Source organism: Agelaius tricolor, unplaced genomic scaffold, assembly GCF_023055355.1.
Source record: "Agelaius tricolor isolate 1412-34295 unplaced genomic scaffold, bAgeTri1.0.p SCAF_2, whole genome shotgun sequence".
NCBI lineage: Eukaryota > Metazoa > Chordata > Aves > Passeriformes > Icteridae > Agelaius > Agelaius tricolor.
In genome coordinates, this window is record NW_027269262.1 from 11,313,415 (window position 1) to 11,341,272 (window position 27,858).

The 27,858-nt window shown below is 44.6% G+C and overlaps 1 protein-coding gene across 1 annotated transcript; it reads left to right on the forward strand.

The window, feature by feature from the left end:
* Positions 1-1,850: 1,850 nt before the first annotated feature.
* Positions 1,851-27,858, forward strand: PXDC1 (PX domain containing 1). Its single transcript, XM_071452767.1, has 5 exons — positions 1,851-2,519; positions 15,288-15,379; positions 15,666-15,783; positions 18,474-18,585; positions 24,569-27,858. Exons 1-5 carry the CDS (start codon positions 2,264-2,266, stop codon positions 24,684-24,686), a joined length of 696 nt encoding a protein of 231 aa, XP_071308868.1. The 5' UTR covers positions 1,851-2,263; the 3' UTR covers positions 24,687-27,858.

Genomic DNA, 27,858 nt, shown 5'->3' on the forward strand with positions numbered 1-27,858 from the left:
GCTTGGATTTTTTTTATATTGAAGAACAGGCAAGACCACCATGTACTGGAACAAGAGGAGGGATTACAAAAGCCTACCCTGAACAAAAGGAGCTGTGTGGAGTCCTTTCTACCATACAAAGGTTCACAGTAATTCCTTTCCTGTAAAGCCACACTGAACTCTCTGAACAGTTAATACGTAGTACTTGGGACATATCTAGCCTGACAGTGATGTGAAAACTCTTTTTCTGGTGATCCAAGGTGATTCTCTGCCACGTTTTGCTCTGTGAAAGGCTACACACTTCTTTAGGGGAAGCAAGTGCCTTCAGGTTGTTTGCTTTTTTGGTTTTGTACCACAGCTCTGGGCCTGGCACTGCTCTCTGTGAAGTCAGTTTAGCAGGAATAGGATCTGCTCTGTCATCTTAAGTATCGCCCACCTGTTCTCAAAACCACAGATTTCTCTAAAGAAATGTCTGCAGGTGCAATAGAGCAAGGCTGCAGCAAACAGTCACGTGCCTTTCTGTTTGGAGAGATGAGGCTCAGTTGCTTGTTTGCATTCTTTATATATGACTGTGCTTCAGAGAGAGCTAAACCCAGTTTTATTATGTAGAAGGAAAACAGAAAATATACAATTGGGACACCATTGCAATTGTTGGAGCTGCTTTAACGTAGAGGCATGTAGAACCTGAATGATGTAGGCAGCTACCTGCAATGCTATCTATTGAAAAGAGTGTGGTTTAGTTATTTAATTATGCATTTTACAAAAAACTATTATATTTCACCGTTGTGCCATCCCATCATGCTTGTTTGTGCTACCCCAAGCTGACCCAGCCATGATGCTCTCCAAGCACTGCTTTTTGGCTGATCCTTGTAACAGTGGACTTGCCTGTGGGCTCTGCTGGCTTTTCTGAGAGGTTAAACAGCACCTGAATTTTTACCATGTGAATTCTTGGTCTCCTGAGCCACAAATGTCACTCTGGCAGAAAATGGCTTAAATTTTATAGTAGTGTGAGTGTATCGACCTCTGACTTCCCCAAATTATACAAACAGGAAGGGTCTCTCCTGCCCTGGGCCATGGCATGACCCAGGGAAGTTCCTCCCGCCTCCCTTGGCCCTGCCGAGCCCCTCTGCCTCAGAAAGCCTGATTCCGGAGGCCACTGACTTCCAGCAGAATCCCGTTTTGGATGATGCATCCTACATCACTGCGCTGTCATTCGCTTCACCTTCAGTATGCATATCTTAACCCCGCAGCTCCAAGGCATTTGCAGGCATCCAGGCATCTCCCACACACTTCCTTGCTCTGCAGTGCTGCTCCGGTTTTGCCAGATGCCTGCTGCCGACTGCTGCGGCCCCCACCAGCTCTCCCTGTCCCCGCTTTCTGGGCGTTGGGGCACCGCATGGCATGTGGTCCCGGTGGGAAGGAGGGACTGCATTTGCAGCACAGACTTCCCCATCTCCCTGCCGTACGCGATGCTCCTGGAGGCGCCTTCAGGGATGCCGTCCCGCCAGACTGTTATTAAAAGGCCGAAGGAGTCCCAGGCACCAGCTGCGTGCTCCCTTCCTCCTGTTTTTCTTCTCTGTGCTGGCGCCCCTTCCCGCTGGAGGGGCAGGCTTGGCTGCCGGGGGCTCCACCGAGGTTTCCCGGGGCACGGCGGGGGCGCTGATCCGCCCTGCCGGCTGACAGCCTGGCAGTCTCCCTCTTCCTCCCTCAGCTGGCCGGGACGGAGGCTTAAGGAAAAAAAATAAAAACCGAAAAAAACCTTCTGGGGTCACTGCGAGGAGAAAAAAAAATATTCCTCGTTATGTCTGCGGTGTCTGCGAAAACGTCCCGAGAAGGGAGAGGAGGATCCCGCCCCGCGGGGACCGCGGGGTTCGGCGAAGGGGGTGGGCGCTGCCTGTGGGGCCGGGGCGTCCCCCCGCCTTTAGACGGGAGGGGCTCTGCCTTCCTGCGGAGCCGAGAAGAAGAGGCCGAGCCACCCTGCTCCCCGCCCCGGAGGGGGTGAGGGCCGTCCCGCTCGGCGCCGTGGGCTCGGCGGGGCAGGGTGCCCGGGCCGCCGTCTATGAGGCACTAGCGATCCTCCCTCCAGCGCCGGGAGGCGACACAGCCCCGGCGGGCAGGGCCAGGCCGGGGGGGCCGTGCGGCGGGTGGCACCCCCCTTCTCTCTTCCTCCTCCTCCTCTTCTTCCTCCTCCTCCTCCTCCTCCTCCTCTTAACTTGGCCACGGCGGCGCGGGGCGGTGCGCTTCGCCCTGCGCCGGCGGCGGGGGATGTGCGGGCGGCGGCGGGATGGCTTCGGCCGTGTTTGAGGGCACCTCGCTGGTGAACATGTACGTGCGGGGCTGCTGGGTGAACGGCATCCGGCGGCTCATCATCAGCCGGCGGGGCGACGAGGAGGAGTTCTACGAGATCCGCACCGAGTGGTCGGACCGCAACATCCTCTACCTGCACCGCAGCTACTCCGACCTCGGCCGCCTCTTCAAGCGGCTCCTCGACTCCTTCCCCGAGGACCGGCCAGAGCTGTCCCGCTCCCCCTTGCTCCAAGGTTTGAGCGGCTTCCGCGGCCCTGGCGCTCCGTGCTCGGCGGGCGGGCGGGTTTCGGTCGCCGCTTCCCCGGGGTGGCGGTGGCCGGGGAGGACGGGCGGGCGAGCTGTCCCTCTCGGCGGAAGGAAGGGGCTGAGGAGCTGAAGCCGCTGAGAACCGGACGGGGCGGGGGGGGGGGCAGAAAAACTGCGGGGGCGTTTTGCGGTCGGAAACTCCTCCCGGGATGTTGATTTGTGTTTCTCCTTTTTTTTTTTTTTTTTTTTTTGACTGTACTTTTGGAGCCGAGGGCTCCACGCAGGACGGTGACCCCAGTATCGCTACTGCTGTCTCCAGCTGCGCGGCTCCGGGCTAGGCTGGGCTGGGGGGACAGAGGGATCTCCGTTGGCGCTGCCCCTCTCCGGTGCCTCCGGGCTCCCCGAGGAAGGGCTGGGGGTGGTTGGCAAGAAAAAGGGTGTAGCTAGAAAATCTCCGCATGTTGCTATGTTGTTTGCCACAAGAAGAGGGCAAAAAAAAGGGCTGCGGCGCTTGCCAGGGGACGGAGCAACTCTGGGAGTTGGCATAATTCCTCGCATAACTTCCGTGAAACGGGAATTGCAACAGCGCTTAGTAGAGACGTCTGTTCTCTTCCAGTTTCTGAAGTGGATTAACCAAACTCGAGGGATGTTGTCCATGCTCAGGCATTGCTGTGCAGAAGCAGGATGCACCCTAGATGTCTTGCGGGTTTGGGTTCAGTGTGTTTAATTGTTGGGATATTTTTTAGATAGAATTACGTGTTCTACTCTGACGTATTTCAAGTGTGTAGAGTGGTGAGGAGCATCCAGTCATCTGAAAATGGGTGTACGCCTAGCCCTTCCAGTCTCCCCACTTGTTTGAGTTACGACGTAAATGATTTGATTGACAGGAACGGGCAAAAGACGATATTCTCTGTGCCTGATTTTCTCTGTGAGAGGGTGGGAAAGTTTTCCCAAGCTCCCACCTTGCTAGTGGGACCCCCTTGCAGAGGGTCTGCGTTTTGCTGTTCTCTGAACTGGGTGTCCACCGCTCGCAGAGGTGTAAACCCTCTGGACTTCATTCCTGGCCCGTCCCTGTGTGACAGCGAGCTCTGTTCCCTGCCAGTGGCGATCTCTCCCGGGCTGCCCCCCCCAGGATGTTTTCTGACAGGTGTTTATAGTGACACAGGTCTTTTTCCATGCTCCTGCCAGATCCCTAACCTCTAGTGGTGGGCTTGGTTTGGGTTTTTTTATGTGCCTCGCATTAAAACGTTCGTACCTTTCCCTGTCCATCTTCCTGGTGTGGCGGGAGCCGCAGCCCTCTCCCCGCCGGTGTCCCCTGGCTCTGTGCTTTCCCGGCCCCGCTGCCGGGAGGTGGCGGCCCGGCCCCGCCGGCCCCGGGCGCTCCGCAGCACTGGCGGGCCCCGAGTGCCCTCTGCAGACGGCGGGAATGGGCGCAAGGCAGCCTGGGCGGCCGCACCCCCACAGCCCCCGCTCGCTCCGGGCTGCGAGGGGCAGATGCTCGCAGGGCTGGGTGCCGGAGGGGGGCTGTCTACTCCCGCTTGGGTGCAGGCTGGGAATGGGGCTGTTCCTGCGGAAGCCAGACCCCACCTCTTAGCCCGGGTGCGATTTTTGCTAGTGCTGAGAGGCAGTGAATTCTCAGTAACATGGCCTTCAAGTGTATGTGGCACCTGGGCCACGGCTTTTGAGGATACTGGGTAGGTTTGGAGCGAGCCTGCCTGTGGCCTGCAGGGCACAGCACCTAGTGGAGTCACTGTGACTAAAAATTGACGTCCCAGGGTGCCGGTAGTCCTTCTTGTTGGGTTTATGAGGCTCTGAAGAGTAGCTTGGCAGCTGGACTGGGGTGTGTGCTGTGTCTGGCTGTAAATGGACTCGGTCCTTGGCCTGCTGCCCCTCCCAGTGCTCCTTTCCCATTGGTTACTCACAGGAGCTGCTGCTTATCCTAAAGCCCTTCTCATTCCTCAGTGCCTCTCTCAAGCGAGCATGGTTCCTCTCCTGTCTCAAGGCCTGCCTGAGCTTTTGCAAAGTATTCAACTCGTTTCACTTCTCTCCAAAGCATTATTTGTGCGGTTTGAGCCAGATGGGATTATGGTCCCTTGCACTGGCTTTACTTGACAGTCCCAGGTAGATACACCATTCATGCATGAACAGCTGGGAAAGATTAACCATCCTCAGCCTGCGTTGCTCAAGCTCTGCCTAAAACCTGGAGCCTTGGCTTACCTTTATCTCAGGAACAGGCACGCTGTCTTCAGTAGAATGGGGAATGAGCAAAGCATCAGTTCAGGATTTGAAAAATCGAAACCTAATATAAGTAGATTATGGTCTGTTTAGCTTGTTGAAAGGGTGGGGGTTAACTTTGCAACAGAGGCAGAATAAAAATCAGGAGTAGTTTCTAAGCAATTACAGTGTGCGTCACAATTTCAGCAATTCTCTGTTTAAAATTATGCCACTCCTGCTCTAAAGAAAATTACTTTGCAGAGTATGCTTCTCTGCCTAAAGAACACTTCATCAAACCAACATTTTAAATTGGCTGGTCACAGCCTCTGATAACTTGACAAAGTTGAAACATAAAAATCTCATTTAACTAAGTGACAGTGATGCAAAGCTTTGCATGTAAAAAGAGATTGCATGAGGCATGTCCAGTCTTTACAAAATTCACGGGGTAAGCATGGTTTCTTAAGCCATGTTTGAAAGCAGATGTCTTGCTGTCTACAGTGAAGCTCAATGTACTTAACCCAACAAAAACACCTGACAAAAGCCCATTCTTGTGTGTGTTAGCATTTAGTCATATACATTTGCGTGTATTTTTATATATATATATATACAAATGTATTTGCATATGTATGTGAGTTTATATGTGTATGTGAGTGTTTATCTTGGGCTTCCTGAAAGAAGGTGAATATCAGCTGTGCCTTTTATCTGGAGGAAGTGATAAAGTGTTGCAAGCCAAATTTGCATTGCATTGAAGGACTCCGAAGTCCCTACAGATTTGCCTAAGGAGCATTAAGAGGACTAGCATTATCCTACAGCTCAGTCAAGCTGCAGTGTGTTACGTTTAAGGGATATGACTGAGAGGGGAAGCTTGAGCTTTTTGATGTTATTAACTTTTTAAACGAAGGTTGTGGTTATTTTAAAAACGTCAGCAATTTTAGAAAGAGTTGGTTGTTACCTTTATTGCTGGCTTCAGCAGACAGTTCATGCTGTGCAGGAGTGTGCTCCTTTTCTTGCTCAGCATGAGGAAACCATTCTCTCCATTCCTTTCTTGACCCCTCATCCTCCCGGACAAGCTTCCACAATACTCTCCCCTTCCTTATTTGCTGGAGCTGCTGAGTGCTTTGAGATTGCAGAGGAGAGGATGGGAGGTGTAGCTGTCTGCAGTGACTGTTCATCTTACCTTTTCTTAGATATGAGAGATGGGGAAGTCCCAGGGGAGAGTAGGGCATTCCCACAGTTTTGTCTTTGGTATCTAGTAGGAATGCATGGCAGAGTGCGCTCTCTGGAATGTACACTGATGCTAAAGGCCAAGGATGTTCAGCAGCACAAGGCATCTCACTGTGAAGCTGGTAAACAAGGTTAGATATGTGCATACCTGCAGGGTGGCTAAGTATGATTCACTGTGATGTTGCCAGTAACTTGCTAGTATTTTATTTGTCTTTGAAATCTGCCTGTCCCTTGCTCTAGGTAAATGTACAAAAGAGGATCACAGGAGAACATGGGTTCATTCACTCCTGCAATGAACACAGCCTAATGTTACTAAACTGTCTGTTTCTCCATGCAAAGTCTACTTTTGAATTTAATCAGTTTTCTTGAGAAAGGCAGAGCTAGGGACTTAGAAGCTGACTTAAAATTGATGGAAATAGAAATAGTTGCTGCAGACCAAACAGACACCAAAACTGAGGTATACATCTGGAAAAGGACTCTTCCTTCCCCCCCCCCGCCTCCTTTCCTATTTTCTCTAAATACCATTTGTGAGGAGGTCTCATCTAAGGTTTATCCTTGAACTTGAGCCAGTTGCAATACAGTCAGCAGTCATACACCTCCCTCACCTCTGACTTCAGCGCAGGCAAAATCAACCCCTTAAGGAAGCCAAAAGAGCACATTAGCAGCCTTTCAAAACTGGGATTTGTTTTGCCTTTGGAGTGCCAGGGTGGTTTCTGGCAATCCTCCTCTGCACTTGTTTGTTGCTTTGTTACCAGGACAGAGGCTCAGATGCTCCTCCAATGTAACTGTTCATATTGTACATACCTGAAGTGCCTGGTCCTGCTTTGATACTCTGAGCTGCCAAATCAGAAGCCCTCTGACAGATTTATTTTATTACTAGATGGGCCTCTCTTCCCAAAGTTCTCATTTTCCTCCTTTCCATGCCTCCTCTGACTCATTCTGCTTTGTCATGGTTTTTTTCCCCTTGCTCTTCTTTCTGTTATTTCCTCTCTGTTCCTTTTCTTTTCCTCCAGGTTTCCCTCACCGGTGTGCCGCCCTCCATGGTTATTTATGGCTCTGCAGAACTTCTCTGTTCCCTTCCACCTTGCGGGTGCTCAACCTCTGTCCATCCATAGAAGTTTTCTAGTAGTGGTGGAGATTTCCTGTAGAAACCTTGCACCTCTATTTTGCTTCCTAGCACAGAAGCAGTCACTTTACCTGCAGCAGACCTGAGCAGTCCCTCAGAGAGACTAGGCTGAGCTCTAGCTCCAAGCCCTGTGCCTGCCTCTGGGGTGACATCCTCCTGCAAGAAGCAGGTGATCAACTGTTTTCCATGTCCCAGTGCCTGTGCAGGGAAGCTCCTGCAGGGCTGCCATTGGAGGGATGTGCACAGCACAGAGGGCAGTTCCCAATGAGCCAGCCCAGGAACATTGTTTGCCTGCAAATGCTGTGCTCATAACTTAGTTTTCTATATGCTGCATTTTTGTTGTTATTGTTGTTGTTGTTGTTTACAAGACCATCTGGGAATGTGATTTATGAGAAGAGGGAGCTCTACAGAAGCAGCATAGTGGTTTCCACAGACAGCAGCTGTTTCTCGGTGCTGTGACAATACAGATAAATACACTGCATCTATTGTGCTCTTTTCATTGTTGACATTGTCAACAGTTCATTAGTGGAGCTTGCTCAGAGCTTCTGTCTGGCAGACAAAAGATGCAGCTCTTGGTTATCAGGCTCTAGCAGAACTGTATAACCAAAATTAAGTTTATGGCTTCTGGGTTTGTTTTTTTATCAGCTGAATTTCATGGTTCATTTGTAATAATGGAGATAAATGGAGCTGACTGTGTTATTATAAAGCTAGACACAAGTTGCCTTTTTGTGGTGAACCAAGGCAATATGTCAGGGAAGGTTTTGGTGGAAGGGAATGGAAATGAGGTGAGTTTTTCATGACAGCTCTCACCTGATAAGAAACGAGCACTAAAAATGGTTGTATGAGCTTGCATTTTTCATCAGATTTTGACTGCTTTGTTCACTCCTATCTCATGCTTCTTTGACATCTTTTTATTTCTTGTGGCTCATCAGGCATCAAGACAGGGAATTCTGTGGGGAAAGCCTGTCTGCTGTGTTCTGCCACCAAAACGTGCTTTCTCCATTCCAGAGATCCTGAGAGATCCCATAACTAATAATACCATGTGTGGAGAACCCATCATCTTGAGGGTCTGGGTTTCTCCGCTTTTGACCTGCCTCCTTTCTTTGCATGGGTGTTCGAGAGTGCCAGTGTCATCAGGTCATGGTCACTTTTGCTTTGGGGGATTGCAGTCAGACAGTTGTTTGGACAGGACTTCTCCCCATCCTGCATCTCCTTCATATGAACTGCAAAAGAAGAAAGGTGTGGGCAGGCTTTTGAAAGCTCTCTCTCTTTCTGCATCAAACAGATTTATCTTAATATCTTCAATATGTTTGCTACTACCTTGTGGAACTTCTGAAAATATGGAGTGACTCACATGAATTTTGTGTACTGATACCTCTTTAAAAATTTTGGTCCCCTCTTAAAAGCTTAAGAAGGGCAGCACAATGTGATAAATGTCAAAAGTCCACCTCCCTACACCCACCCTTCTTTTCAGCTCTGCTGTGTCCTTTTAGTTGCTCCCTCAGTAATGCCACCAAGAGAGATCTTGTCAGCAATATTGCATTGATAACAAATCCTTTTTAAAGGCTGTAGTGACTCCTGTCACATGAGATGGATGAACTCCCCCACAAGGGGAAGGGGTAAATGTGTCTGCCCCAAAAGAGATGGGTTGAAGAATTAGGAGAGAGGCATCAAAGAGGAGTTGCTAGAGCCGCCAGACTTAAGTCAGACCAGTGCTGTAGCTAGCTCTAGGATCCTGTCCCTGGTGATGAGAACCAGATGCTCCAGAAGACAGCATAAATAAAAGGCAGAGAACAAAAAAATGACAGTCCTGGTCTCTAGTAATTGAAGATCTGACATCCCTGATTGCCTGTAATTATCTGCCCTTCTCTGGATCTTATCAAGTCTTTGGACTTAAGGGATCCCTGTGGTGCTATTTCTGCAGTTATTGAAGGAAAGTTGTGTGAAACAAGCTTTCCTATCTGCTGGGTTTTTTTTTTTTTCATTTCCTGCCTTTACATACCCCTGAGTATTCCTTTGCCCTTCTAGCAATCTTTTATCCTTCTTTCCTTCACCAGAGAGGAGGCAGCCGTTAATGGGAGCTGGTTTGGCCTTTTCAGAATCCAGCCTGAGGTGGCTAATGACATAGTTCTCAGGTGGCAAGGTTGAGGGAACAGTGTTTGGGGTGAGGAGGGATCCTACCTGGCAGCTGCTAGGAGGAGCGAGGTATGGTGGCCATGAAGCAGGGGAAAATGACAGCTGAAATGGTATTGAGAAGACCCAATTAAGCAGATGGAGGAGTTAGGAAGCAGTGCAAAGGAGCAAAAGAGCAGAAGAAATGGGCCTGAGTTGTCTGTCATCTTTCAGCCCTGATCCATGTGCCAGCTGAGTAGCTTCAGTTTCTGCATGTTTCTGTGGAATATCTGTCTGTGGGTCTGTTCAGAAGTTGTCTAGATGTGGTCCCTAACAGCCTGATCTGAGTTTGGACCTGGCCCTTCTTTGGATGACTCAAATTAGACTCTTTAATTTAACATTATTCTCTAATGACTAGGACCTTCCTTCTATTGCTCCATCTACATCCTGGATTGTGTGTGTGCACAAGGCTTAGAACATATCTGAGGGAAAGGAGGAATGAGGGGAAAAGGATAAAAAAGTTTTAGCACTGCAGTGGTAATGAATGCTGTAACTGGGGAAAAGGGCCACATCTCCCTTTGAAGTCTGGTCAGGAGAGACAGCAAAGTAGCAGTCTCCCATGCAAGGCAGCTTATATGTTTTCCCTAAAGATTTGAAATCCCTAACTGCTGCTTGGAGTCTTGTGCAAAGAGAGAAGAATGGACTCATGATTTAAATCTATAAGCCTCAAATCTTTCTTGCAGTGTAGATTAGCAGAACACAGTAGGGTTTCTCTCTGGATTTATTTGTTACTCATTTTTTCCCTTTGATACCTACTCTGCAGTCTCCCTACAGGGAATGGAAAGACAATTAAATGAGAGGGTTTCAATGCAACTTTAATCTTCATAAAACACACAGCATTTAGGACTATTGGCATTCTATCTTGCATGTATCTTCAGAAAGTACACCTTGGCTTCTTGTTCAGCTTCCTGTATGTATAGAACTGATTTTGAGAAAATAGGGTATCTTTTGGACATTCTTTACTCCTGTCCTGACCAAAAACATGATGTGCAGTCCTTCAGACTGGAGAGATGGGGTTTGCCCGCAGTTTGGTATTACGTATACATAGTGACTTGTACATCTCCAGAGAAACAGACTTCTGTGTGTTGTTGTCATTGACATGACATTACAGATACATACTTGACTTGGGCATGAACTTACTCTTCCTTGGAGGGCACTAGAGGATTTTTGAGACAATGCTCATTGTGTATGCTGACTGTCAGGACTGCTCTGTGATTTCATTATGAGCCATGAAGCACATGCTGCAATTCCTGTCCTGCTTCCTGTGGTAGAAACATGGGGTGCATTATCTGTGGTTTTCAGAATGTCATTAGTTGCAGATTTGGTGGCTCACAGCAGTAATAGGACAGCCCTACCAAGGCTTGTGTGTTTACATCAGGAGTTGGCTCCCTGTTCATTCTCCCCTGCTGCTGAGCTCGTTTCCTGCCTGTGTGCAGCTCTGGGCCCCTCTCCCACACTGTGAGCCAGCGTGCCAGGTACACAGCTGCTGGTCTGCTCTCCCAGCCTCCTGCAGCTGCCCCAGCACCAGGGAGCCAGGGCAGGAAGAAAGCTGCAGGCTTCTGGTGCTGCTTGTGCCATACTTTTCCAGACACATGTTGCTCTGTGCAGAGTTGTTGCTTACGCTTAGTCTGAAACAGAAAGCAAATCCTTTTCAGTTTTAAGGACTCTGCCCGGGGCTCTTTGTCTGGAAAGGGGCAGAGAAAATGTCAAAAGGATTGAATGAGGTCACTGATTACGTAATAAAAATAAAGCAGTCTCCCAGGCACAGGTGAGTGCCACACTGGTTTAGGCAGTATCATCCCTCTTGTCACCCAGCCTGTTGGCTCCCCTCTGTGCAGGGTGAAGGAATCTTACAAGTTTGTGGTATTTGGCAGCAGGGTTTGTGGCAAAAAATGGAGCCAGGAGGACCCCAGTTTATGTCAAACCCTATAATGCTATAGGTGTTTATAGCATTTAAATCACTTGAAATAACAGCTAATTGTCCAAGTACAGGATAGGTAACAAGACAGAGAGCAAAGTTTTCCTGGGAGGAGTTTGTGCATGTTTTCCATTAGCAGTCCAGACAAGGGCCAGAGCTGAGAAAAAGGCATGAGAACAGCCTTTCACCATGACCTCACTAACAAATTTCCCAGCTCTGAGTTCAGCTCTGTTGCATGACTGAGCAAGTGAAGAAAGCACAACTGGTTCCAAGATACTGGCTGCTTTACTAGTATCTTATTTTTATTTTATATCAAACCAAGTAAGGTTTCTTGGGTAGTAAAAGCCCCAGATGGAAATACAGGCTAGACATGTGTTTATGCCCATGGGCAGAGACAGCAGCCTCAGGACATGTTGTGGCTGCTGTATGGATGCTGTATATGTGGCCAGGGGGTCCCTCACACTTCAGATGCATCCACATTTTGGTGCATTTGTGTCAGGGTTAATGAATGATGGGGGTGCTGGGCTCTGTCTGCAGTGTCAGCTGGCATGTCTGTGTGTCTGTTTGTTCAGGCGTTTCCAGTGTCTGGAGATCCTACATCAGTCTCTGGCATTTTTTTTTCCTCTTTCTTTCTGCCTTGACAAATCTTCCAAACAGGAGAAAGAACACAGGCAAAGGAGAAACACCCACAAAGTGAAGGATAGGCCTGGAAACTTGGGTGAGGTTCTGTGACCCTTCTTTACACAAATTCTGGCTCATACTTAATATAGTGCCTGGGTGAGAAAGGAGCTTGGATGGGGCATCCTTGCCTGCAGTCTCTTGCTTCTTCTGTGGAATCTGGGGTTTCCTGAGGTGAAGCCTTTGACAGGAGTGGTTTGAAGTATTCCCTGCTGCTCACCTAATTGTGCTAGCAAAGCAGAAGCAGCTCTGTGTTGTGGTGTGGGAGAGGAAATGAGGTGCAGGGGAGGGTGGGAGCACCTTAAGCCAGTGTTGACACCAGAGACTTTACTTTGTGAAACCCCAGTGTTCCTCGTGCACTTTGGTGCTGTGGATGATGACAGCAGCCAGTTAGAGAGTGCTGAAAGAGATGGAAAGGAAGGACCAGAACCTCCACTCCTCCTGGTTGCTTGGGCAGGCAGGGCCTCTCTCTGGTCAGCGTGGCTGTGTGGTTGGGAGCACTCTGAGGTTGTGGGATCATGGTCTATGACTAACTGAAAACCACAAGAGCATCTGTTAACTTTTAAAAACAGAGACTTGTAGAATTAAGATAAATGGGGGCCTTACAAACTTCATGACAATTGCAGAAGAAATTAGAGGCTTAAATATATGTATATAAGGCCAGTCAAGTGGTTTCTGTTTGTTTGGGTTGCAGATGTATGAAAATAAAGGCTTTAGCCTGGCCAAACTGAACTCCCTGTATGGGGAATTCATTTAAGGTCAGCAGCCTTACGTCCCAAAGCTGCACATCTGCAATCACTGAGCACATATATAGGAAGCTGTCCAGGCAGATGTATCACCCTCCTTCCTACACTGTCTGCTTTTTGGTTTTGATATTACTGAAAGCTTCAGTAAGAAACACTTTTATGGTGTCAGATGTTACAAGTTTTCTGTGCCAGTTTCCAGGTTGGAGTGTGGATTTGCATGGCTGGTGTCTTTCCAAGAGGTGGAAGGAGATAATATACCAGGGCTGGAAATTCCTTGTGAATGCAAGAAGCTGTAAAACCTCCCACGGGGCGATCTGTGACACTGCAACAGGCTGACAGCCTTGTCTGACTTCTTGGTGAAGCATAAAAAGACCATGTGGAGCTGCAGATGCTTTCCCTGATTACTAATGAGAGAAGTCCTGACCACTTGGCTGCTTTTCCTCATGGGATGAATGTTCAGGGTTGTTGCCGAGGTGGTTTGGGTTTTTTTTTTCTTTTTCTCCCCCTCCCAGTCTGAATATCTTCATTTGTTTGAATTTATCCCTCTTCCTGGTAAAATACTAGTTCCAACAGTGCATGCTTATCTGGGAAATGGTCCGAGATCCAGGGCAGATTGGAGAGGGAGCAGCTGAAAGCTGAATCCCTGGTGGATTGGCAGTGAGGTGGGAGCCACAGCTGGGCAGTCTCTGCTCTGACTATATCAGTGTTTATGCAGAATGGATCAAGACCAGCAGGAGAAATGGAGCAGCACCCCATGGCAGCTGGCACCAGGGTGGCTGGCTCTGTTTTCTCTGTGTTTTTGATGTGGACTGCAGCATGGCCAGCAGTGTGTTGCTGTGTGATGGGTGTCTGAGCTGTGGGGCCATTGGCAGCTTCTTCTTTCTTTTAGGGAAAATGACAACCCTTTCACTGAAAAATCTGAACTCAATCTAAATGTGGGATGGGAACTATTTGTGGAGGGGCCAAGCAAATCCACCCAGCCTGCACCCCATAGTTAGGATGATGAAGGGTGCTGGAATGCAATTCAGGTCTGTAATGTCAAGCACAGCCTAGCTACTATGCAGTCTGTGGACCCATGCAGATGAGTTTATTCACATTTACAGCCTTTCAGAGAATTTCTAAGCAAAGCTACCTGACTGTAGTGTACACCAGCCAAAGCAAGACACACAGCACCTCCCTTATACGCCTGCTGGTGTGCATTGCTCTGCTGTCAGGAGAGGGGGCGAGTTGTACCTGGGTGAAGGGATAGCCATGCTGAAAAAACAGGCAAAATGAAGGACTCTTGAGCAACAGAAAGGCTTATACAAACAGGGGACTTTTGTGGGACAGCTGTCAAGTAAACCTGGTTGCTTTGGAGACAATCTCTGTTTTATTTAGAGCTGTAACTGGAGGAGAGCTGACAGCTTCCAAGTCACACTTTTGTTTGGAAAGTTTTTGTGGGATTGTATCTCGTTGGGAGCAAACAACAAGGACTGGTGCAGACTGAAACTGTTTGTGGATGCTGTTCCCACACTCTGCATGTTTGATGGCTCTATGTTTGTCTTTTGAATAGGAAGATGCAGATAAACTTACTTTAACACAATGTAGTATATTGAAGTGCTTTCTCACAGACTGCTTTGCAGATTTTTAATTTTGATGGTTCTAATTGATTGTGTCTTTTCCTGTTCCAGCTTTTTGTTTGGTTTTTTTGTTTGTTTGTTTATTGTGGCTTCTTATATTTAATAATTTCTCTTAGGTATTTCATTTTCATGGGTGTATCCTGCTCCTTGGAAAAGATGCACAAATGTAGAAGTTAAATGATGATTTGATTAGAAAAAGTAGGTTGCAAATATCAGCAATAAAAGGCTCACTATAGGGATGTGAGATTTTGGGATTTACTTCTCATATGCCCCATACATGCATCCAGCCTGTGCTGTATTTCCTTCAGTCTGCTGGAGGAGGGGAAAGTTAGAGATGTCCTGCAGGTTATACGTACAAAATATGGTATCAGTGTTTGAGATCACCATACCAAGCAATTCCATTTTGCATTGAAATGCATTATTCAGGACATTGGCAGTGAAATTTTGGTCTTAATCCCTTCTGCAGCACTGTGATAATTCAGTGACTGAATAGATGAAAAAAAAATCCTAACAGTTATCTTGCACTTGAAAAACATGATACTGACAAATTTTCCTTGGACCACTCACTGGGGCTTACAGTCAGAGAAATACGAAACTGCTCTCAAAGCCTTTTGTTTAGCTTGTATTTATTTTTTTCCCTCTTATCTGTAGGAAGTGTCTTTTGGTTTTCTTGGGTTTTCTTTTGCTTTTTATTTTCAGAAAAAAAAAGGGATGAATAATGGTTCTTGGAAGCAGAAAGTGGGCTGTTTAACTATCACTGCTGGGAATGCTGTGTGGTGAAACTGTGGGTGAGGGAGTAGGTGGTTCTACTTCTGCTTGTCTTGCAATTCCTACATATGGTCATAAACAGCTGAGTTTGTGTCAGGCTTGCAACTCTGCTTGTAAACTACACCCACCTCAGTTTGGGGTGCATGCTTTATCATCAGTTGGTTTAAAAGACATTTCTGGAAGGCATATTTGAGGTTGTTCCACATCTTCCTTAGGGGCTGCTTCTGGCTGCTAAAGTGTGCCTAAGTTAGCTTTTGTTTATGCTTATTATCTGTTTACTTTGTTTCTAGGGCTCATCACAATAAAAGAAGCCCATGATATAGAAGCCAGACTTAATGAAGTGGAAAAGCTTCTGAAGACTATTATAAACATGCCCTGGAAGGTGTGTAAGCCAAGTTCCAATTTAGCCCAGCTTGACTCCTCCTTCATGGTGACATGCAGTCTCATGCAGATTAGAATGTGATGGGCTTTGCCAAACTCTGAAAGAAGCAGCAATTTATTGAGTAACTTGGAGAAATGCTGAGTGCCAGAACTGTGTAATGATGCCTCCAAGCTGTCACTTATTATAAGTCTTCTTGTCATACTATGAAGGGGTGGAAATAGAGAAGAGGGACAAAGCAAACTACTGGTTAAAAATGGATGTCTGTTTTTATTTCTCTCTTTTTAAGTATTCAAGGTCTGAAGTTGTCCTCACGTTCTTTGAGAGATCACCTTTGGACCAAGTTCTAAAAAATGACAATGTCCATAAAATTCAGCCAAGCTTTCAAAGTCCAGTTAAAATATCAGGTAAGAATTGTTATCTACCTGCAGTTGACACAAGAATTGAAGAATGAAAATTACTTTATTTGCTGTTCCCATTATTATTTCTCTATCAACAATTCAAAATGTAGTTCTCAATAGTGCTTTGTGATACAGAGCATATAATTTTCCTTGTAATACTGTGCAAGGTGCATTCAGGCAATAAAGTGTCAGGTGAAATGGGAGGCTGACAAATGCAAAGCAGTGAATGTGAGGAAAATGCAGTCCTTACTGCACATCATCACATATGGATGAAAATTTTGAGGCTATTGATACAGTTCTGTGAAAGGGTAAGCTTGGTGCCAAGCAATGGGCAATGTCAGCAGTGAGAATATTAGGTACTATTAGGAAAGGAGAAGGAACCAGAGGAGAGGAGCATAGCGCCCTCTTGAATACAATATGCACAATTTTGGTTTCTTCATCTCAGGATATAATAGAATTTAAAATTATACAAATAAACGGCGAGGACTCAAGTTGTTGAACAGCTTGTCTAAGAAAGGGGTTATTTAAAGAAGGACACCTTCACCTGTGAGATAAGATGACAGACTGGTATGTCTGATGGAAGTCCACAAAACTGTGAATAGAAGGAGGTCAATTACCCTGTACTTCTTCTGAAACAAGAGCTATAGGTTATCCAATATCATTGACAGACAACAGGCTTTAAACAAACAAAAGAAAGGTTATAATATTGTTTTGTTTCCATACAAAGCATAGTTAAGGAGTGGAACTCACTGTCATAGGATAGAGTGGAACTGAAAGCAGAAGTGACTTCAAAAGGGAATTAGACAGGAAAGTGGAGGACAAGTGCATTGAAACCTGTCACAGGTGAAGACATAGGAAGTTCTAAACCACAGATTGCTAGTGGGTAAAGCGGAGAGCCTATCCTTGCCTATTCTTTTAGCCTTTCCCCTCTTCATCTGCTACTTTTGCTGTTGCCAAAAGGTCTGTGAGCTTCTGGTGTGCCTGGTTTTGTATTTCTATACTGAAACTTTTTTTTTTAGGTTTAAACTTTGTTTAAACCTAGTGCCAACTCCTGGTTTTGTGTCACCAGAAGAGCTTATTTACAGTTAATTGAAGTGAAATACTACATAGTCCTCCAAGGTTTATGATATTGCAAAGAGCTGGTATCAATTTTCTTTGGTACTAACAAAACTAACTATCTCAGCTGAGTAATAGCATGTTTTAATTCTAAATTATTGTTGGTAGTGACAAGTCATACCTCATTAACTGGAGGAAGATTCTCCTACCTATGCAGCTATCCAGAAGCATCTTGTGGTAATTAATTTCATCATTCAAGTGATTGCTGCAATTAATGCTAAGAACATAGGTGGAAATTTGATGTTAATTGATATTTGCCTCATCTGGATGTTGCACAATGGAAATGGTTCAGTGTCTGGCAGTGCTGTCAGTAGATGGCAGTAAATGATAATGAGTAAAGCAGTTCATGCAGCAGTGGAATGCTGTAACTCTTAGGTCAAATCAAGGACACTAGGAAAATACTGACATTCCTGTTACTCATAGTGCAGCTCTCTACCTGGCTCTCAGTCTTGGAAAAGCAGGCAAAAATGTTTTGTATTCTCTGAAAAAACAAACTGTTCCCTGAAAGGTGCTGCTCAGAGTGGTAGGTGATGGAGAAGAGAGAAAGGGCTGCCCTCTAAGATGAAAGCTGAATTTGAATTTTTGGTGTAAATCTTATTTAACAATCATACAATGATGGCTCAAGATGAGTCATGTGAAATGTGATTCTGCTGGGGTTCAATGTTTTCACAACCCCCAAATGTATTCTACTAAAATGAGCTGCAGTGAAACACGGAATGAAAGTGAAAGATGAGTCTCAAAGTGAGTATTGGCTTTACCTTAATGCAGGCACATGTAATGTTAAAAAAAAGTTACCTCCTCTCTCATGCCTCATCTCCTGTTCATTGCTTGAACTGTATATATAGATGAAATTTGTTGGTTGTTTTCTGCCAGCCATATTTTGTGCCACAGACTAATTTTTTTTGTTGTTGTGCTGAAAATGCAAGGCTGTAACACAGGGTCTTGAGGCAGATCAAGAGTTATCCTACTTAAGTCAGTGCTGATTTTTTTTGAAAAGTGCATTTATTCAAAAGAAATCCTTGTGACTTGCCTAGTTTGATTTTCCATAGAGCACAGATGTGGATAAACTTCTCATTCACATAAGATACTGTTCTTTAGTTATCAATTCTCCCCATGGTAGTAAGTCAGTGGAATTAGGTGTAAATTTTAGATATTCTGTATTGGAGGCTTCTAACACAGTTAGAAACAAATAAGCAGTATCAAGGGCAGTGTAAAACATGATATTTCTTTATACATCTTAGAGGTTGAATTAACTTGTAAGGTCACTTTTCATTTCCCTTGTTATGTCTTTTTTATTTTTGCTTAAGCCTGGCATTGTCTGAGAAAAATACAATTATGATTTGGTAGTGGTAGTTGCTTCAGATGCTCTGTGTCATTAATTGGTTAGGTGAATAAAATTACTTGAGCACTGTCAGTTTGCAGATTTAAGAAGCTGTGAAACCAACTCTTCATTCCTGCTTTCCTGTGCAGATTTTCAATGTCCTATGCACATATCAGTTCATAGCCATGTCAATTACATATGATATACAGTTGTTTTCCAGCTTTTTTTTTTAATCTTGTTTTCTTTCTTCTCCCAACAGAAATCATGAGATCAAATGGATTCTGTTTAGCCAACACTGAAACAATAGTCATTGACCACAGTATACCTAATGGAAAAGAGAAGCACCTGGATGTAGATTCAGCAGAACATTTGTAAGTGGGGTTTGAGCAGGAGCAATGCTGTCACCTTCACTGTAGCTTTCCCACCCCCCTAGAAAAATGTTACTGTCTGCCTAAGAGCAAGACTGGTACAGCTGTCATCCTGACTGGTTAAAGGTTACTGGGCCTGATTGCTAACACTTCACAGCAATTTCCTGTTAAAGTGGGAAAAAAGGAGAATGATTGACCCCAGAGTGATCAATCCTCTGTGTATGAAAAAAGAACAGAGGTTGCCATAGGGGTGCTGCAAAGGGAGAACAGAATTATATCTTTCTCTCATGACCGTGATGAGAACTGGTTTGAGCCCAAGCTTGGAAACTCCAACAGCCTAACAAACGTCATATTCTGCTACAAAGGATCGTAGGATGTTTGGGAAGCAAAACACTGTCCTCAGAGGGGAACACATCCCTGAAAGGTCAAAAACTGAACAAAGGTGAACAGCTGCACAACTGGGACTTGGTAGCATGTGTATATCTTTAGGGAAAAGGCAAGTTAGACTGGTTTCATTGGGCAGTTCTGCTTCCTAATGCATATAGGTATTCTGGGGTCAGAAACCTGTAACCAGGAGGGCTTCTGTGGCCATAAAATAAATCACAAGGAGTTCCATCTCAACATGAGGAAGAACTTGACGTTGAGGATGGCAAAGCACTGAAACAGACTGTCCAGGGAGGTCATGGAGTCTCCCTCTCTGGGGGCATTCTAGATGCAAAACCACCTAGACATCTTCCTATGTCATCTGCTCTGGGTGACCCTGCCTTGTCAGAGGGTTGGAGTGAATGATCTCCAGAGGTCCATTCTAAACCCAATCATTCTGTGATACATGTAGGTCTTAAGCCAGTGACTGTATTCAGAGATGGGTATTGATGGAAATATGCTCTTACAGATTTCTGTTATATCAGGTGATTGATATTTCAATGAGCTTCAGGTAGTGAACCATTTTAATATTTTTGATGAGAAATGTTGACCTACTTTTTCATTAGAGCAGTCAAATGAAGGAAAGAGAATAATGAAAGACTAATGGAGCCTTTATCTTTGAATGCAATGATCTGTCTTGTCATATTTGAAATGCCAGTCTGTAATAAGGTTTAGAGCTTGGCAACATTTTGTCAGAGGCTGGAGAGTATGTCTGACTTGAGTGTAATTTCTTGAAGTCTTTTTATTAATTTATCACTTAGTGTTTGGAACCTTGACCTTGCTAACAGCATTTAAGCTTATAAGATTGTAATAATGAGGCTGAAATGGCACACTAGAGGTAATTCTGTAAGGCCAATACCTGGAAATTAAAATTTTTATAGTTCACAGTGGATCACTCTTTGTACTGAGAATGACAAATTATAGAGGAAAATTACCAAAGAAAACCTTTTCCTGCCTTACTTTGATTCTTTTAAAAAAAATTATTTAAAAAATATTTATAGCTAGTTTTGATTTTAAAAATGTGCTCCAGCCCAAGCAAAACTTACCAGCCTGGAATCAGAAACTACAATCATCTAACTGTCATCCCATTGAAGTCAGAGACTGTTAAGGTCAGAAAATACTAATGTGACAAAAACTGAATGGTAGGCATAGTTTCCCATAAACTGTGGTGGAAGAAATTAATCCAGGGTAACAGCCTCATTTTGTGCAGCCTGACTTAGTTTAACTTTCCAAAGGATGTGAAGTCAAGAGTCAAGAAGTTAATAAATTTCCAATGTGTGTTTGATACGGTGCCCTAAATTTTCCCATCCTGCAGCTGTATTTTATAGCCAAGACCTAATAGCTAGGAGATAGTGGAACCAGTGTTCCACAGCTGTTTTGTAAAAATTGAACCTTTTACAAAAGCAGAGATTTTCTATACTGTTGGTTTAAATGTATGTTATTAGCCCAGAAAGGAAACTTTAAAATCTTTCAAATCCTATGCTGCTCCCTTTCGGTTTCAGTAAAATTGGATTTATGGTGTGTTCTACCCTGAAATCAGACTTAATTCCTTGTGGACTTGATATCCTCAGATGGGAATTTTTTCCTTTCAGCTGTATTAAACTCTTTATGACTTCTGGGTTTTGGCTGCTGATGGACTTGAATGAGACATTTTGCAGAGCAAACCTGTATTTTTTGGGAAAAACTGCTTGAAGCTTCAGCAGGAAGTGCTCATTCCTTATACTGGTTAGCTCTATAGCCTGCACAACTGCCTGCCCAGTGATCCATCAACTGAAAAGTCTCATACTTGTTGCAAAAGAAATCACAGCACTTTTCCAAATTTCAGTTGCTTACTCTGTTGTTCTGAAGTAGGTCTTTTCTGCTTCCTTTGTTTTCTTTTTGATTTTAGTTGGCAGTACACCACACTGTTGTAAACTATAGTGAAGCCAGTGTGCTCAGCATCCATGTGGCATAACTAGTCCTTTTGTGTGTGGTTTTGGAGTCTGAAGTCCTTTTGAAAGAAAAAGGTGGTAAATAAATGCAATTGAACTCATGGTTTGGTTTTGTTACAGAGGTACCTTTCTCTGCAAAGACTGTTTCCACTTCTGTCTTCTAGGCCAGCAGCAGAGTCTGTGGCATTGGATAAACTGCCTTTTTGGCAAATTCACTCCAGTACCTGAAGGAGGCCTGCAAGAGAGATGTAGAGGGAATTTTCATGGAGGCATGTGATAGGATAAGGGGGATGGCCTTAAGCTGAAGGAGAGTAGGTTTAGATTAGCTGTTAGGAAGAAAATCTTTAGATGAGAGTTGTGAGATACTGAAACAAGTTCCCGAGGTTGTGGATTCCCCATCCCTGGAGGCATTCAGAATCAGGCTGCATGGGGTCTTAGTAAACTGACCTAGTGGAAGGTGTCCCTCTGCCAATGGCAGGGGCATTAAAACTAAATGATCTTCAAGGTCCCTTCCAAAACAAACCATTCTGTGATTCTATGATATGTGCATCTTTTAAATACTTCCAGTGGCGGTGACTCAACCACTTCCCTGGGCAGCTTGTTCCAATGCTTGATAACCCTTTCAGTCAAGAAATTTTTCCTGATATCTAATCTAAATTTTCCCCAGTAGAACTTGAGGCCCTTACTTCTTGCCCTGTCACTTGTTGCATGGAGAAGAGTCCAACCCCACACCTTGCTACCCTCCTTTCAGGCATCTGTAGAGAGTGACAAGGTCTCCCCTGAGCCTCCTCTTCTCCAGGCTAAACACTCCCAGCTCCCTCAGGTACTTCTCATCAGTACTTGTACTGCAGACCCCTCAGCAGCTCCGTTGTCCTCTGGGTGTGTTCCAGACCCTCAATGTTCTTCTTGCTTGAGAGGCCCAGAACTGGACACTGGATTCAAGGTGCAGCCTCACCAGTGCTGGGTACAGGGGGACAATGCCTGCCCTGCTCCTGCTGGTCACTATTTCTGATACAGGCCAGGGTGCCCTTGGCCTTTTTGGCCACCGGGGCACACACTGGCTCCTGTTCAGCCACTGCTGGCCAGCACCCCCAGGTAGTTTTTTGCCAGGCAGTTTTACAGCCACTCTGTCCCAAATCCATAGCTCTGCATGGGGTCACTTGTTGTGACGCAAGTGCAGGACCCATCATTTAGTCTTGTTGGAGCTCATACAGGTGCCTTCAGCTTATCAGTCCAGCCTGTCCAGATCCCTCTGGGAAAGCCTTCCTAGCCTCCAGCACATTGGCACTCCCGCTCAGCTTGGTGTCATCTGCACACTGACAGAGGATGCACCTGACTCCCAGATTCAGACCATTAATAAAGATAGACTGGCCCCAAAACTGAGCCCAGGAAAACACTATTTGTGAAAGGCTACCAAATAGATTAAAATGATAAAGAATTTTGTCTTACACCACAATAATTAGGCTCTTGCAAAAGACAGTGTGTCTGTCAAGGTACTTAGAGGAAAAAAAAATAAGGGCAGCAGTTCAGGCATTTAGGAATCTGAAGGTCCAAAGTAGAGTTGCAGAATTTATTTTAAGAGAAAGGGCTGTTAGTAACAGCACAAAAGCATTTTGACTGTTGGTGTCATACACAGCTTCTGACTGTGGTAAACAGTCCTGGTTTATTGAGTTTGGTTTTGTGTGAGCACTCCAATGCAGTGCTTTGCAGACTGCTGTGCACACACTTCATTTTTGGTGGCAATAAAAGCTTTCTGCTTAACCACAGCATCTGATGTCCACTGCTTTGCTCCTCACATTCGGCTTGTAGTAACCTATCACTGAGGCTGGAGAACCACAAAATCTGTGGGACCTTTCAGATGTAATAATGTAGCTTTATGCTGATAAGAGAAACAGAGCCGAATCTGAATAGCCTTCTTGACTCCTCTTCCGCTTTCTTCACTCTATCTGCCCCGCTGGTATTTCATAATCTGTTGTTTCTGGATCACTTGCAGTCCATAAGACAGCACAACGTGATCTGTGGAGTATTTTCAAGATACCAAGTCAACTCCCTTGTGCACTCGTTCCCACACACGCAGGCAAGTAAACAGCCTGGAGGGACTAGAGGAATGAGGGTAATAAGCATTGAAAGTTCAGTCTCATTGCTGTTTCATTTAAAGTGAAGAGCAAAGCCACAGCACTGCAGGAGAAAATCTGTGAGTTTCTGCTCAAAAAAATGTTCTCTATTTTGGCTCTCATAGTTGAAAAAAAAAGAGATGAGAAGGACCAGGAAGGAGTATGGAAAAGATAGAACTTGTGGCCATATGTTGAAGAATGTATAGACCAGGCTATTCTATAACCCATGATAGTTCTTAATAAAATTTTGGGAAGAGATGGGAGTGGGAGACTTATCTGTTTGTTTGCCCTGCCACCCTTCTTCAGGTCCTCTGAAATACTCAGCTCTTAAGTCACCCTCTAGGGTGAGGTTAGAGGGATGTCCACAGTTGTTTCACTTATCTAAAGAGTCTAATTAGTTCATGTATAGATGAGATGCAGTTTTAAGTATTAATTATTTTTAGGCTCATCTGTTTATCTGTCATTCGGAGAGCTTCAGTAGGCCAGCTGAGCTGATAAAGGTGTTAGAGACACATGCTAAAAGTGAGAGCTAGGTTAGAATTTCTTTTTCCATCTTGTACAATTTTTCAGTTTCTACTTCCATTTATTTCTCACTCTGTCATAATGAATGAAATTTCTTTCAAAATATTAAAGAGAGTGTTTGAGAAAAAGAAACTTTACAGTTCTTCAAACCCCTTTTAGAACTGAGGTGAAATTTAGTCCTTGGCCTGCAGTGACTGCCTTTAACTGTTAGGCTATCTAGGAAGAAGATAATGTTTCTTACTGCAGAAATTCAAGCCTTCTTGAAATGGGAATGTGTAACTGTGAGAAGTGTAGGTTTTAACAGCTCGATGCCTTCTGGTTGAGAGTTGGTATGAGACAGTAAGTAATTCTTGCAAAAGTGCAGGTTATGAAACAGGTGTTGGGAAGTGGGGAGGAAAATACCAAAACAAGTGAAACTAAATTTGGGAATCTCTTTATATTTGTAGATTCTTTGATTGTCAAAATCTAAACCTTGTACCATAGGAAGTACAGCTAGACTCTTGAAGAAGGACACCCTAGTCATTTTTTCCTACCTATGTTAGACACTTGGCCTATTAAAAAGCCAAACCCAGAGAAGGTGCCTGTGAAGTGAAAGACTGAGTCCAAATTCAGATGTGAAACAAAAGCAGTTTCTTTTTCACTTTTATGTGACAATTGAGGCATCATGTGTTGTTGACACATGCTGTGGGAACAAAATAGAAAGATGTGGACTTCAACTGCATGATTCACTCTTACAAGACTCACTTGCTGCTTTCTTCCTTCCTTCCTCACTAGTAGCTTTGAAAGTCAGGGGTGACAAGATTAATTGCTTGCATTCACCATGGTTCTCACTGGCCCGTGGTTTAGTCATAAACACATGAGTACAGGAGATGAAGGAGGTGTGGATGAAATCAGCTCCAAGTGCTTCTCCCACTCCCTTAGTACTTTTTCCCCAATTCCTTTGATTTTCTAAATGACTTAATGCCTTTTGGTGGTTTTTTTTTTATCTCTCCTTAGGTTTGAAAGTGTTAGTGACTTTACCTCAGAGCTGGAAGACAGTGATGATCCAACAGCTTATGTCACCAATTTGACATACTACCACCTGGTCCCATTTGAGACTGACATTCTGGACTGAGGCTGCTCAGGGGTGCAGCTAGCCAGCATCCAGCCAACCTCTTCATCCATAGGTTCTGCTATCTTTGGCATTGCATCTCTGTGAATGAGGCTGTGCAGACAACACCAACAGCAGGGAAGCTGCAGCAAGAGCGCCACAAAGCTGGTTTTGTAGGTGTGGTCCTCTGTTGTGTGTTACGGAGACATCTTGTGAGGAGGTATCTGCTTTGCTGCTGACAACAAACTCACTTTCTGAGAAAGCAAGGCAGCAGAGGCTTCCTGGGGATCAAGGAAATCTCTGCTATGTCTGTGGGAATTGCCACCCTCACACAGCTGTCAGAAACTTGTGCTGAAGCAGGCACAAATCACCCATGCTCCTTGTGGTGCAAGTTGAGTTCCCCTTTTAGGATACCACCAGAAACTTCCTTGGATGGCGTGACCACACTTTTTATGCTTTGTAAGCAAGAAGACAAGCAAACCAGCTGAACTTTGTCAGTTCCCTCTGCAGTTGCTTAATGGAGGTCTCGTGGGTCGCTTTTTGCTCAGCTACCGGATGATTGGTGCCTTACACGAGATGTCAGAAATACCATTGAGTGCCTCCAGGACACAGAACACACGAGCTGACAGCTTTACTTCTTTTAATCATGGGCTTTTGTATAATCACTGGAAGGGCAACTGCTCTTTCCTGGAATAGTAAAGCAGACAGCAACTAGCAATGCAATGAGCTGTGCATGATGTTTGGGTACCCGGATGATTTCAGAAGTCTGGAAAGCCAATGGGAAAGCTGAGCTGCTCTACTAAGAAGGGTCAAGGCTATGGCAGGCACTTTGATAATATTTTTTCTTTTCATGTGGACCAGCATATGTGAATGGTGCTTACAGATGTTTACATCAGAGAGATAATTCCCTATGCATATTTCTTCCCAGAGGATGGGAAGGAAGACACTGAGATTTATGTTGTGTTTGGACTGAAAAAGAATGATAAGCTGCAGTGTTCCTACAGTGGTAGGAAAAACAGTCTCTCCACTTCCACCCTGTCTCAAGGAGTTTGTCCAGCTTTCTGAGATTGGCCTGGAGGGGCAACGTGCAGGCCTCCTTGTTGTGTAATGACGTGGATTTCAGCAGAGATAGGACAGTGGCAGCAGGAGTGGGATTGGACCCTGCAGCCTCTTGACTGTTGAGCAGTGCAATGTTAATGTCTCCTTGGAGTCTGTCCCTTGCAGAGCACCCTGAATTCCCAGCTCTCACTGTGAGTGCTCAACACTCACCAGCATGACCTTTCATTGAGCTTTTTGCCATCTGTTTGCAAATATTATTTTGAAGGGACTGAAATGGAAAGAAATGCATTTTTGGACATGTTTCTTGGACAAGAGGCTTGCTTGGTCCTGAAGAAGCTGATACAATTCCCTTCCGCAGACTTTTCATTTCTATCTATAGAATATCAGTCAAGCAGAATTTGTTAATGTAAATACTAAATTATTGAGAATCCTAATTCTTTTACACAGTATGTTTTTAAAATATATTTTAATGAAATAAAATAAAATATAACTCACCTTCAGTACACTTCTGCAGCTTCAAACAGTGCCTTCTTTTTTTTTTTTTTTTGTCTTGTTTTGAGTACACTTTCCCAGATATGTCGCATCCTCTTTCTTTTCCACATAGTTTCTGAAACATGCTGAGTAATAGCAATTTCTGTGCTCCACATGTTATTTATACTGTAGACATGGTGTGTATCCACATGGAACCTCTGCCTAGCTGTTGAACTTAGGTCTAGGTCTACGTGGTTTAATGCCACCCAGCTTAGTGGCAGATTTCAGTATTTTCACTATCATCAGTGAAATCAAATTTGGACATGATTGTTTTTGAAGATGAAGCAGATTCTTATAAGGTAAATTTCTATAGTGGAAAGGAATATGTCATTACTCACTCAAAAACTTTCTGAGCAGCCTCTTCAATTAGAATTGGGAAGATTTTTTTTTTATTTTGTTTGTTTTACTCTCATTTGTGGAGGGATAGAATGTAAGAAAATAAGGATAGTGCAGAAGGTAGTCTCACACCTGAGGAGTTGCAGCTGTACTAATCACCAAAGATTAGGAACAGGCCTGCCCTTAATAGGCCACAGCTGTGTCCAATGAGAAGATGAGTGCTACAAAAGAGTGGGTTAGCTGGGTGAGGAGGCAGTTTGGGTTTGTTGGCTGTGCTGTGAAGCAGGAGTTAGTGCTGCAGGGAGCTGCCCATGAGCAATCACCAAGAAGGTATGAGAGCTTTGCAGTAAGATGACAACACTCATTAGTTTTAGTTATTCTGCTAGTGTTTTTAGTTAACTGTGATGAAGTAGAAATAGCATCTGGTAGACATGTGTATTGGACTGGATACTGGAATATTTTATTTCAATTCCTGACCTTGCTGTCAGCCTACCACATTGCTTTGGGTAATTCTAGTTCATCTGCCTTTCACTGAGTTATCCTTGACTGATATTTTGGAAAGCAGTGTCAATGGCTTTTGATGCAATGTTGTCCCCTAATTCATAATTCATTTGAATTTTCCGATGAATTATTGACCACATGGTAACTACTTATCTTGTAAAGCACTTTAAATTGCGTGAATTAAAAAATAAATAGATAAGTATTGTTAGTTTTTAAATGTAAAAAATTAACATCATTATTCATTAGTTAACCTATTGATGATTCCAAAGGAAGTGATTGGCACAAGGATTTTGTCCACAAACCCCTCTCCGTTCCATGCCAAGACACTTCCTACGTAAGGCTTGTCCTTGAAAAGCTGGTCTGTGTTTTCTCTGCAACTTTGGCTTCTGCCCTTGGCACACATCATGGGGATCATGTGTACCAGTGCTTGCTATGAGCTTCCTGAGCAGAGCTGGAGTGTGCTGGTATCTAGGGAAGAGCAGGAGGTATGTGTCTCTTGGCAGGAGCAGTAATGACAAAATCATTTGGTTTTTATTTCTCGAGTCATGAAATATGCTGACATTATAGTGTTGCCAAATCATAGGAGAGTTAGGGAAGACAAAGTGTATCACACTATGCTATGTTTTGTCCACCAGTCTCTTTTTATTGGTTGCATCAACTACTATTTAAAAACTCAGTCTTGGATTCCATGTCCATTCTTCGTATTTCATAGCAGCAATAATCTGTAGCTTAGTATCAAACTCTAAAATAAAAATGGGGGAAAAAACAA